The sequence below is a fragment of the Oncorhynchus mykiss genome, chromosome 16 (genome assembly GCF_057628025.1).
Source record: "Oncorhynchus mykiss isolate SJ-2025 chromosome 16, ASM5762802v1, whole genome shotgun sequence".
NCBI classification, from domain to species: Eukaryota; Metazoa; Chordata; class Actinopteri; order Salmoniformes; family Salmonidae; genus Oncorhynchus; species Oncorhynchus mykiss.
This window is the reverse complement of record NC_143037.1, coordinates 24,655,590-24,669,004: the sequence shown is the minus strand read 5'-3', so window position 1 is coordinate 24,669,004 and position 13,415 is coordinate 24,655,590. Positions and strand designations below refer to the sequence as shown.

Sequence of the window (13,415 nt, the reverse complement as noted above, 5' to 3'; positions counted from 1 at the left end):
CTATTTTTAAAAAACTCCCACAAACTTTTATACAGTCTCCAATTTCATCCTAATGTAAATATCCCACCAATATTTTCAACTATTTTGACACAGCCATTAGTCTAGCCTTTGTATTGCATCCATATGTATGTATTTACATATTTTTTACTGCTATTCCAAATGGGCTGGATTCTTGAACTTGAGAACTTTTCATAAATCATGCATTGATATCATATGTGTTTATCTCAGGTTAGGATTGGTTCTGTCCTAGGTCTAAGACACCAGTGACTTAAAATCTCCCAGCAAATGGTTGACCACAATAAAGGTGACAGATATCGTTATTTATAACCATTTTATTTCATCATAAAGAATCAAACTCTAGTGCTCATAGTCATCCCAGTCACCATAGGAGTTTAAAAGTTATAAGGCTAAAGCACAATGGTAATGCAAAATATATGCTAAAAATCAAAGTGAGCTCTCTTTATACATGTAAACCTATACAGTGTAATAAAAAAGAAAACACTGGTACATTATGAAGATATCCTGTTGTTATGTTGTTGCGTACCAACAGACATGTTTGAGAGGAAAAAGGGGAACTTATTTGTTCACAGTCATATGGTAAGAGGTGAGGTCACTTCCTGTTGTATTCAAGAGCCAATCGTTACTCCTGTTTGGGTTTACGCTTCCTGCATAGTCTGAGGCACAGGAAGTAGATTGAACCCACAGTAATGGCTACCAGCACAAACAAAACAGCCAGTAGGAATCCAATCACATCCAGTGAATGATAGGAGTACCAGGGCATCTTGTAAGACTCTGTTCGCAGGTGGGCGGCCCCTTTGTGTCTCATGACGAATTCAATCCAGAAGAGGGCGGTGTCCAGAGGATGCATGGGCTTGTCCCGGTGCAGGCTTGAGAGCCGCTCCATACTGGTCTTGTAGGACGGATTGTGGAGGACTTCCTGTACAGCCCCCAAGAAGCTCTGGCTGGAGATCTTGGTGACTTCAAGCACCTTGGCCGCTCCACGCACCTCCAGGCGTAAGACGTTCTCGAACTGGTCGAAGAGCAGCGGAAGCCCCACCACCGGCACCCCGTGGTACATGGCTTCGTAAAGGCCATTGGTGCCACCGTGGGCCACAAAGGCCTTGACCTTGGGGTGGCCCAGGAGGTCGTTCTGGGGCATCCACTTGACCAGCAGGGTGTTGTTGCCCAGGCCGATGGGTTGCTTGCCCATGTGCCTCCAGATGACCTTCTGGGGAAGTTGGGCAAAAGCGGCGGCGATCTCCGAGGTGATCTCCACGGGCAAGCCTTTGACAAGAGTTCCCAGTGACATCAAGATAACCCCGTGTTCTCCCGAGCTCTGGACAAACTCCTCCAGCTCTGTCGGTAGAGGTTTAGAGGGTTTACATTGGAAGCCTCCAATGTAGACAATGTTGGGCATGGTGGGCCTAGGGAACTCAAACACAAAGTCCACCCGCATGAGCCAGAGGTCCGTCCCCTGCAGAAGGTGGTAGAAGTTTGTACCCGGCTCAAAGTAACTCTTCACCAGCGTATCGTAGTGTGGGCTGATCACGAACATATCAATGATCATGTTGAGGAGGTAGATGAACACATTCCCAACTCTCTGGCCGAAGGTCATTTTGTCCGAAGTGGCATAACCAGAAGTGGGGACATAGGACATGGGCGAGGGGGCCACCACGAAATGCCCCTCTCCGCTGGTGATCCAGCGAACATTGAAGACAGTGGGTAGCCCAAGCTTATGGGCGACCAGGACCCCGACGGGCAGCCCCGGGTCCAAGAGTACCACGTCATACTGGCTATCCCTCAGGCTCTGCATCAAAGCCTTGTTCTCAAACATCTCCACCACAAACTGACTGGCCTGCTGGTGCATTCCTGACAACGCCGACAGCATGTACGAGTAGAAGGACACAAAAGCCAAAGGCGATGCGCCTTCCCTTTGGATCTGCAGCATTTTGACGAGGAAGGACGCAAAGAAGTCTTGTTTTTCAATGTCCATGCCCCCAGGCACAGTGATGGAGATAGAGCGGTAGTGGGGCGACAACTCCTTGATGTACCAACTGCTGGCCGAGCGCACCACAGTGACCTGGTGACCCCGGGCGTGAAGACCCTCGATCAGGAGGTTCATGTTGACCCAGTGGCTGCCATCCAAGGGGAAGATGAGGATGTTGCCCCCAAGAGCCCCTGGAGGGCCACCGAGGAAGGCCACCGAAACCGCAAGGACGAAACCGGGCACCCCGTTCAGGCCACTCATTGTTCTACTCTGGGAAGAATGAGGGGAATGATGTCAGAATGTATTAGGGTCATTGCATGAAATTAGTCCCTTTTGGGTAGTACAACTTTGTGAAAAAAAAGTATACTTTTTTATTTCACATCATTTTAACATTCTGTCAGAAAGAGCACATGTTCAACTTAATGAAAAAAACTTTTCACATCTTAAAAAATCTAAACTATCAAAACTAACTATGGGGGGAGGGGGGGCACAGAGGGACATGCCCAAATGTTGAACTTTGGCACTTTAGCAAGTCTTTATTCATGTTAAAAATCAGATTTATTGAATTTTACATGTGGTCTATATTAAAGGACGCTTCATTTAATATAGCAGGCTTTTAAGTGCAGAAATTATTATTTCATTTCATTTCATGACACAGTCATGGTCCATAAGTAATCCTTATACTGCTGATGGTAAAGCTACAATGCTCAGATTGGGGGAAAAACATGACTCTTTCTTGTAAAAAGAACTGGCAGAGAATGTTGCACTACGTGATGTTCTCGTCTTACGCAACTAAGCAAAATACTGGAACTCTGGATTACACATTTCAGCCTTAGTAGGCTATGTACTTTTGTCAAGAGATGAACTGAGTTTAAAGTCCTGATGAAATGCATATTGTGGCTAATCTCCTATACAACCACACATTCCCTATTATCTAGGGCATACACTGCAGCAGAGGGGGGACTTAACACCAGCATGTGCATACAACAGCATGGTCCCCAAGTGACCACTATGGTCGAGCACATATCCTCTTCACCAAAGTCCCATGGGGGGAAAGGGGTAAACCTCAACATTTAACTCAGAGAACTATGCATTTAAAAGACAACACTACCTATTCAAATGGTCCTGTAGCACAATAAAATAATACAGTAAATGTATAAAGAAGAGACAATCCAACAGTCCACAAATAGGAATTAAAAATACCTAAGTGTTCCAGTGGCTATATCAAATATCGTATGCAAAGATATTGAGTTATTGTCAAGATAAGAGAAGGAAGAGAACATTGTAACCTACCTTACTTCACAAGCTCTGAGCAGCAGCGTACTTTGAGCCCCTTCTGATCCTTACTGGAGCTGGCAGTCTTGGTATGTGGTATAATGTGGGAGAGGTTAAAGTGAGGGGAGAAAAGAATGTCTATTCACAAGGGACAGCAGATTTGTGTGTGTGTGTGTGTGTGTGTGAGAGAGAGAGCGAGAGAGAGAGTGGGGGGGACAACTAGGCAGCCTCTCTTCCCCACTGCAACAACATTTCCACCCCTTCCCGACTCCACCCCCTCAATTTCCTTCCATGCACTGAACAATGTTTCCCACCTCAAGGTATATAAAAAACATAGCCTGATGTGACTGAGATAAACTGCTAACAGGCATTCTCAGGGAAACAACATTCTATAACAAAGCAATAGAAAGAATTGCTAAACATAATAAAGAGACATACAGTGTGGAGACAAGTATTTGATACACTGCCGATTTTGCAGGTTTTCCTACTTACAAAGCATGTAGAGGTCTGTAATTTTTATCATAGGTACACTTCAACTGTGAGAGACGGAATCTAAAACAAAAATCCAGAAAATCACATTGTATGATTTTTAAGTAATTAATTTGCATTTTATTGCATAACATAAGTATTTGATCACCTACCAACCAGTAAGAATTCCGGCTCTCACAGACCTGTTAGTTTTTCTTTAAGAAGCCATCCTGTTCTCCACTCATTACCTGTATTAACTGCACCTGTTTGAACTCGTTACCTGTATAAAAGACACCTGTCCACACACTCAATCAAACAGACTCCAACCTCTCCACAATGGCCAAGACTTGAGAGCTGTGTAAGGACATCAGGGTTAAATTGTAGACCTGCACAAGGCTGGGATGGGCTACAGGACAAAAGGCAAGCAGCTTGGTGAGAAGGCAACAACTGTTGGCGCAATTATTAGAAAATGGAAGAAGTTCAAGATGACGGTCAATCACCCTCGGTCTGGGGTTCCATGCAAGATCTAACCTCGTGGGGCATCAATGATCATGAGGAAGGTGAGCGATCAGCCCAGAACTACACGGCAGGACGTGGTCAATGACCTGAAGAGAGCTGGGACCACAGTGTCAAAGAAAACCATTAGTAACACACTGTGCCGTCATGGATAAAAATCCTGCAGCACACGCAAGGTCCCCCTGCTGAAGCCAGGGCATGTCCAGGCCCGTCTGAAGTTTGCCAATTACCATATGCATGATCCAGAGGAGGAATGGGAAAAGGTCATGTGGTCTGATGAGACAAAAATAGAGCTTTTTGGTCTAAACTCCACTCACTGTGTTTGGAGGAAGAAGAAGGATGAGTACAACCCCAAAAACACCATCCCAACCGTGAAGCATGGAGGTGGAAACATCATTCTTTGGGGATGCTTTTCTGCAAAGGGGACAGGACGACTGCACCGTATTGAGGGGAGGATGGATGGGGCCATGTATTGCAAGATCTTGGCCAACAACCTCCTTCCCTCAATAAGAGCATTGAAGATGGGTCGTGGCTGGGTCTTCCAGCATGACAACGACCTGAAACACACAGCCAGGGCAACTAAGGAGTGGCTCTGTAAGAAGCATCTCAAGGTCCTGGAGTGGCCTAGCCAGTCTACAGACCTGAACCCAATAGAAAATCTTTGTAGGGAGCTGAAAGTCCATATTGCCCAGCGACAGCCCCGAAACCTGAAGGATCTGGAGAAGGTCTGTATGGAGGAGTGGGCCAAAATCCCTGCTGCAGTGTGTGCAAACCTGGTCAAGAACTACAGGAAACGTATGATCTCTGTAATTGCAAACAAATGTTTCTGTACCAAATATTAAATTCTGCTTTTCTGATGTATCAAATACTTATGTCATGGAATAAAATGCAAATTAATTACTTAAAAATCATACAATGTGATTTTCTGGATTTTTGTTTTTGTTTTAGATTCCGTCTCTCACAGTTGAAGTGTACCTATGATAAAAATGACAGACCTCGACATGCTTTGTAAGTAGGAAAACCTGCAAAATCGGCAGTGTATCAAATACTTGTTCTCCCCACTGTATTTTACACACATCAGAAATAACCCTAGTACTAAGAATCTTTATTTACACAAGCTGGTGCATTGGGTGTGTGTCTATGTCTGTGTGTTTGTGTGGGCATACAGTGTCAAAAATGCTTATTTAATTTAATCGCGGCCTTAGTTAACACAGGAGTTAATCATTGGACAAATGTTGAAATTGCAGAGCTGCACTTTTGTTGACGGTAAATCCACAATAGCATGTCATCTCATGGATACTTAGGTATTTTGGCAACTCTACTTCCCCAGAGACAGATGAACTCGCTGATTCCATTTTATGTGTGTGTCACGGCCGTCGTAAGAAGTGGACCAAAGTGCAGCGTGGTGAGCGTACATTTTCCTTTTAGTTAAATGTCGCCAACAAAACAACAAACGAAGAAACAACCGTGAAGCTTACAGGGCTAAGTGCCACTAACAAAGATAAGTACCCACACTGAAAGGAGGGAAAAAGGGCTACCTAAGTATGATTCGCAATCAGAGACAACGATAGACAGCTGTCCCTGATTGAGAACCATACCCGGCCAAAACATAGAAATAAAGAAAGATAGAAAATAAAACATAAATGCCCACCCCACATCACACCCTGACCTAACCAAATAGAGAACTAAAACGGCTCTCTAAGGTCAGGGTGTGATACTGTATCCAGTATGAAGAAAGTTAGCTCGTGAAAGTTGGCTCGTGAAACTAACTAGCATTGGCGCAATGACTGGAAGTCTATATTGTGCTAACGCTAGCGCAATAAAAGTATCCCTTTAAAGATTGGCTTACACACTCGACAGTCCGAGCTAAATTCTTGCTTGAGAAATTCCTCTTTGCTAAGAAGCCATTTTTGTTCCTTTTTTACCATTTTAAATTAAAACAATCACAGTAATTTACTTAAGTGTTACCCAGAAATGATTTGGTATTGAGTTATGGGCTGCATTGAACCTTTAAGAATTTTAGTGAGGGCAATTGATTGATCTTGAGGGCTTTTTCAGTGACACAAAACAAGTGTTTACTATTTTTCTCAACTCTGATCTGATTGAATCAACCAAGACTACAACATTTCACAAAGGACATACACAGATACACAAATGCACAGATCAGAGATCAGAAAAATACTAACACACTTGTGTGTCACTGAAAAAAAAACTCTCAAGATCAATCAATTGGCCCCACTAAAGGGTGTTTTCACACATACAGTGCAATCGAAAGTATTCAGACACCTTGACTTTTTCCCAGTTTTGTTACATTACAGCCTTATTCTAAAATGTATTACATTTGTTTTTTCCCTCATCAACCTACACACAATACCCAATAATGACAAAGAAAAAATAGGTTTTTAGAAATGTTTGCAAATTTATATAAAAACAACAACTGAAATGTCACATTTACATAAGTATCCAGACCGTTTACTCAGTACTTTGTTGAAGTACCTTTGGCAGTGATGACAGCCTTGAGTATTCTTGGGTATGACGCTATAAGCTTGGCACACCTGTATTTGGGGAGTTTCTCCCATTCTTCTCTGCAGATCCTCTCAAGCACTGTCAGGTTGGATGGGCAGTGTCACTGCAGAGCTATTTTCAGGTCTCTCCAGATATGTTAGATCGGGTTCAAGTCCGGGCTCTAGCTGGGCCACTCAAGGACATTCAGAGACTTGTCTCGAAGCCACTCCTGCATTGTCTTTGCTGTGTGCTTAGGGTCATTTTCCTGCTGGAAGGTGAACCTTCGCCCCAGTCGGAGGTCCTGAGCTCTCTGGAGAAGGTTTTCATCAAAGATCTCTCTCTACTTTGCTCCGTTCATCTTTCCCTCGATCCTGACTAGTCTCCCAGTCCCAGCTGCTGAAAAACATCCACACAACATGTAGATGCCACCACCATGCTTCACCGTAGGGATGGTGCCAGGTTTCCTCCAGACGTGACGCTTGGCATTCAGGCCAAATAGTTCAATCTTGATTTCATCAAACCAGAGAATCTTGTTTTGAATCTTGTCCTTTAGGTGCCTTTTGGTAAAGTCCAAGCAGGCTGTCACAGGCCTTTTCCTGAGGAGTTGCTTCCGTCTGGGCACTCTAACATAAAGGCCTGATCGGTGGATTGCTGCAGAGATGGTTGTCCTTCTGGAAGGTTCTCCCATCTCCACAGAGGAACTCTGGAGCTCTGTCAGAGTGATCATTGGGTTCTTGGTTACCTCCCTGACCATGGCCCTTCTCCCCTGATTTCTCAGTTTGGCCGGGCAGCCAGCTCTAGGAAGAGTCTTGGTGGTTCCAAACTTCTTCCATTTAAGCATGATGGAGGCCGCTGTGTTCTTTGGGACCTTCACTACTGCAGAAATGTTTTGGTACCCTTCCACAGATCTGTGCCTCTACTCAATCCTATCTCGGAGCTCTATGGACATTTCCTTCGACTCCATGGCTTGATTTTTGCTCTGACATGCACTGTCAACTGTGGGACCCTATATATCCAATCAAGTTGTAGAAACATCTCAAGGATGATCAATGGAAACAAGATGCACCTCAGCTGAATTTCGAGTCTCATAGCAAAGGGTCTGAATACTTATGTAAACAAGGAATTTCTTTTTTTATATTTAATACATTTGCCAAAATTTCTAAAAACTGTTTTTGCCTTGAAATTATGGGGTATTGTTTGTAGATTGATGAGGGGAAAAACATGTATTTAATCAATTTTAGAATAAGGCTGTAACATAAGAAAATGTGGAAAAGGGGAAGAGGGCTGAATAATTTCCGAATGCACTGTAGTTCTCATCAATAGTTAGAATCAGAGTTGTATTCTATTTTTATTTGGCCCGCTTGGTTTCACAATGTCACACGAACTAAAATGCCTAAACAAAACCACATGTCCATGCAAGTAATTTGTTTACTGGAGAAAAAAAAGTTCACATTTAATCCATCTATGATTATCATGAAGCCTCACTTGTGTGTCCCAAACTTTATTTTTGTTCCGTTTTGGTCTTCGAATAACATGCGGGAGGAAACAGATCAACAGCCGCTCTAACTGCAACGTGAATAGCCTATATTCAGTAAGCTATTCTATATGCCCAGAATAGCCCACATCTCCCACATCTCGGATGCGCTCATAAATATGCTGCTACTCACATAATGTATCAGAGATATGAAGTTATGGTAAGTGTGCATTTCATCAAATGCTCGCCGTCAAACAACTAATAATATTGCGCGCCTCTGGTTCTTTCCTGTGTTTGGTCTGGACTGCGTTCTCACCTGCATTGAACCGCACCATGGAATCGGACCAAGACCAGTCTTTTTGAGCGAACCGTGGTGCGTTGTTTAGTACGCTCCCGCGTGCCCGTAGTGTTCACACCAGTCCAAACTAACTAAACTAAGGGGGAAATGTGCCAGACATAGGAAAAACCACTCCAAGCCAATTTGGTGTGAAAGCCCTTTAACTCACGTGCGTGCATGCTTAAGTGTCTCATTATGTAATATTGTGTGTGAACACTGTAATATTGGTTAATTAAATCAGAGTTGAAAAAAATAAATACTTGTGTTGTGTGTCACTGAAAAAGCACTCAAGATCAATCAATTGCCCTCACTAAAATGTTAAAATGTTACCCAATTGTGCCCAGTGGGAAGGGGGAAATGAAAACTGTTATTGTCAGAGAAGTTTGGAACTCTCTTTCTTATTGGTCTTTTAACTAATTTACTGCCGAGTGATGTAACCAGGCAGGCCAAAACGCCATACTACCTAAATAGGCTGTCATTTCAGACGGCCTTTTTAATCAGCTCTTACACCAAAAGGGCATTATTAACATGTTTCATAATTTCACAGTATTATTTCAACCTCATAGTGTGAAGATTTATACTGAGTGTACAAAACATTAGGAACACCTTCCTAATATTGAGTTGCACCCCCTTTTGCCCTCAGAACAGCCTCAATTCATTGGGGCATGGACTCTACAAGGTGTCGAAATCATTCCACAGGGATGCTGGCCCATGTTGACTCAGTTATGTCAAGTTGGCTGGATGGCCTTTGGGTGGTGGACCATTCTTTATCCAGACGGGAAACTGTTGAGCGTGAAAAACCCAGCAGCGTTGCAGATCTTGACACACTCAAACCGGTGCACCTGGCACCTACTACCATACACTGTTCAAAGGCACTTAAATATTTTGCCTTGCCCATTCACCCTCTGATTTGCACACATACACAATCAATGTCTCAATTATCTCAAGGCTTGAAAATCCTTATTCAACCTGTCTTCTCCCCTTCATCTACACCGACTGAAGTGGATTTAACAAGTGACATCAATAAGGGATCATAGCTTTCACCTGGATTTACCTGGTCAGTCTATGTCATGGAAAGAGCAGGTGTTCTTAATGTTTATACACCCAGTGTATATAAATCACAAGAAAATCCTGTTTTTGACTGCACTGGACTTTAAACCAACTCAAAAGTGCAAGCCAATGTTTAACCATGAGATAACATGCTACTGTGGATGTACCTTCGACAACAACGCAGTTCTGCAATGACGTCAACTTTTGTCCAATGATTAACACCTGTGTCAACTGAGGCCTGTGATTCAGTTAAAGAAGCATTGTCGACATTGTACTTGATTTCTAAAGGTCATTTGCGTTTGAGCCGGCACTAGCAGACTCACTTTGGGGATGTGAGTGCATACAAACATTGTTTTCACTCTTTGCTGGTTCAGCTCTTCTCGTTCCCTAGTAAGAGACATAGTGCATAAGAGGCCAGGCGGCCAGGCATCCTTCCTGTTTCAGTGAGACTCATGTGCCATTAATAAGGAAGCTGCTTTCGTAACACCCCCTCGCTCTCCTCGCATAAGTGTTAATAGTCAAACGCTTAGTCAACCATGAATCCACCCCTAACCTCCCAATCCCCAAGTATCACGAGTGTGTGACAGCATGAGACAGGGGTGCCGCATTGAGAACCTATAGCAGATACGTATGTCTCCTCTCTAGTTGTTTTTCTGTGGCTTTGCGGACAGTTTCTGATCACGTTTCTCTGAAGCTGTAAGAAAGACCTTTGTATTGAAACGCATCAGCTTTGAATAACAGGGCACCATGAACTGGAAAGAATAAATCTAGTTGTAGTCCTGTTTTGGGGTGTTGCTATCTTTTACATTTTTGGAAGACTACAGCAACAGCTCCAGCATGTTAACCAGAATGGCATATCTTCATGCTGTGGGTTTGGCCCTTCTAGCTCTGGGAGGCTGGTTGTCCCTTTGTGCGGCTGATGTGGGGGACTTCGCCCCATGTCTGAACTTCTTCTACAGGTCGTGGCCCCCCAAGGGTCTGTCAGGGACCCCCATCTGTCAGCGCTATGGGAACCAGTACCACTTCGCCTCGCTGTACAGCCGCCCACGACGCTCGCCAAGGTTCTCTGCCTACATGTTCAGCCCGCCAGAAGGGAAAAGGCCCCCAGCAAACTGGATGTTTGAGCCACAGGTAACAAATGACTTAAAGGGAAAGTTAAGTATTTTAAAACTTGATGTTAGATGTTTCCTTACCCTGAAAGTAGTCTAGCACCGTTAAGTATGTAAAACCAAATAATTGAGCAGATATAATTTGATTTGGCCATGGCATTTTGGAAAATACACGGTTGCTCCTATCACTCCTATTGATTTTTAGCTAGCAGTGCCAAAAGTTTGCTGATGTTTGTAGTGGCTGTTAAAAGTTAAAGGGATACTCCAGGATTTTGGCAATGAGGCCCTTTATTTATTTCCCTAGAGTCAGATAAACTCGTGAATACCATTTGTATGTCTCTGTGTCCAGTATGAAGAAAGTTAAGAGATAGTTTCGCGAGCCAATGCTAACTAGCGTTAGAGCAATGACTGGAAGTATATGGGCCTTTGCTACCATATCTGACTTCCAGTCACTGCGCTAGTTAATATTGGCTCGCAAAACTACCTCTAACTTCCTTCATAATGGACACAGATACATAAAATGGTATCCACAAGTTCATCTGACTCTAGCGAAGTACATAAATGGCCTGATTGCCAAAATCCCAAGTATCCCTTTAAATTGTAAAATTCTGAACTTCCCCTTTGAAGGGACATTACACCCCATAATCAAACTTTGTTAGAGGTTTTCAGACTACAAAGTATTCTATTGACAAGATGAATCCACGTCCCAAGCCATCTGTTTTGTAGATCCAGCTATACTCTATAATCTAAAATGAATTGAACAGGTAATTTCCAGATTTTCTCATATTTACATTAGACTACTTTGGAGTTATAAAAACTTCTGACAAAATTAGATTTTAGAGTGTAATATCCCTTTAATGAAATTGGGATTCAGAGGGTGATTAAACAGCCATTACAATCTACTGGTTTATGCATGACACTGAATTTTGAAAATAAGAAATTGTTATGCTCTTTGTAAATAACAAGCATGACTGGAGTGTTCTGTACTAGATTTAAAAAGAGGAAATGCTCATTTTAAAAAACGAGAACAGACACATTTGTGGTTGGCACAGAGCCTCATCATCTGCAGACAATTATGTTTCTCAGTTCAGTGAAGCCAAAATGTACTGTGCCATGGTTTGTCTTGTTGGGAAAGCCCCCACTTACTGCAACATTCAACACAAGATAGTTTCTTAAAAAACTCCCATTTCCTAACCCTTAACACTTTGTTGACCCTCAACATTTCCCCTTTCCAGTTAGCCAACACCACAGCGGATGGCAACATGACCCCCTTCCCACTAGGTGAGCTGGACCCGAATGTGGTGAACAGCCAGGCCGTCCAGCTGGACTATACCAACTCCTCCTACACTCGGGGGCACCTCAACCCCAGCCTTCACCACCGGACCCAGGAGGACCGCTTGTCCACCTTCACCCTGACCAACGTGGTCCCTCAGAAGTTTGGCTCCAACAACGGGCCCTGGGAGACACTGGAGAACCAGGTCAACCACACTCTCGGCTCCTACTGCCTCGGTGTGGCCTACGTCGTGACGGGGGTTATTCCCTACCTGGACAACAAGCACTGGATCAAGGGTCATCGAGTGGCAGTGCCGGAGTATATGTGGTCAGCCTACTGTTGCCCTAAGTACAACAAGAGTCTACTTAACAAGGTTAATCTTAGCAAGGTTTTCCCCACGTATGCTGCTATTGGACGCAATGACCCAAACAGCACAGAAGAGATTGTGCCCATTGACAAAAGCAGTCACAAATGGTTCTGGGGTTACGATGTAAGGCGTATGCCTCTGGATACGTTGGAGATGTACCTGAAGGAGCGATTTGGGACCGTCATCAGTGTGTTTTATGAACAATGCTCTGGGGTAAAATGACCATATCTACCATATGTAATGGATCATGTGTGCATAGACAGCAAAATTACATTTTTTTCTATTAATTTGGCACTAATATCACAAGTAGTATGTCCTCAATTTTAGCACACGTGCTCTTAAAATTGTCTAGATTGCTCAACAGTCTAGGTAAGAAGTAAATCACGGACATCAAAAATATGGTAAAACTTTATATATAACAGTGTCAAAATAATGTAATACGCGTGAAATGTGTCCCAAATGTCATAATAAAATGTCACTGAATGTCAAACTACAAGAGTCTAATTTTGAAGCATTGGAAACAGTTATGACATACACTCAGTTGCCAGTTAATTAGGTACACCCATCTAGTATCAGATTGGATGCCCATTTTCCTCCAGAAAAGCCTGAACTCTTCAGGGCATGGATTCTACAAGGTGTGGCGTTCAAATATTGCTCAATTGGTTTCAAGGAACTATGTGTGCCAGGAAAACATTCCCCACACCATTTCACCACTGTCACAAGCCTGTACCGTTGACACCAGGCAGGACTCATGCTGTTTACGCCAAATCCTAACTCTGCCATGAGCATGACGCATCCGGAACCGGGATTCGTCGGACCAGGTGATGTTTTTCCACTCCTCAATTGTCCAGGGTTGGTGATTGCGTGCCCACTGGAGCCGCAGCTTCTTAATTTTAGCTGATAGGAGTGGAACCTGGTGTGGTCATCTGATGCAATAGCCTATCCAGTGACAACGACAGACAAGTTGTGCATTCCGAGATGCTGTTCTGCACATTCGACTTCTGCGATAAGAATACGAAGATCGCATTGGAAAGACGGGTCTAGATGCACAAAA

General features: G+C 43.5%; 2 protein-coding genes across 6 annotated transcripts; one reads left to right on the top strand and one right to left on the bottom strand.

Moving 5' to 3' along the window:
* Positions 1–317: 317 nt before the first annotated feature.
* LOC110491705 (UDP-glucuronosyltransferase 2A2) lies at positions 318–8,674 on the bottom strand. Of its 5 annotated transcripts, none has more exons than XM_090202341.1 (3): positions 8,542–8,674; positions 3,281–3,347; positions 318–2,257 (listed from the first exon to the last, which is right to left on the bottom strand). In XM_090202341.1, the coding sequence occupies exon 3, from the start codon at positions 2,246–2,248 to the stop codon at positions 641–643; it is 1,608 nt and encodes a 535-aa protein (XP_090058467.1). In that variant the 5' UTR covers positions 2,249–2,257; positions 3,281–3,347; positions 8,542–8,674; the 3' UTR covers positions 318–640. The 5 variants fall into 5 exon arrangements, with proteins under 5 accessions (XP_090058467.1, XP_090058468.1, XP_036802485.2 ...); XM_090202342.1 differs by having other exon boundaries at positions 318–2,252; positions 8,542–8,661; XM_036946590.2 differs by lacking the exon at positions 8,542–8,674 and having other exon boundaries at positions 3,281–3,560.
* On the top strand, positions 7,198–12,851 carry LOC110491704 (endonuclease domain-containing 1 protein). The gene is made up of 2 exons (XM_021565348.3): positions 7,198–10,743; positions 11,957–12,851. The coding sequence occupies exons 1-2, from the start codon at positions 10,450–10,452 to the stop codon at positions 12,581–12,583; spliced, it is 921 nt and encodes a 306-aa protein (XP_021421023.1). The 5' UTR covers positions 7,198–10,449; the 3' UTR covers positions 12,584–12,851.
* Positions 12,852–13,415: the final 564 nt, after the last annotated feature.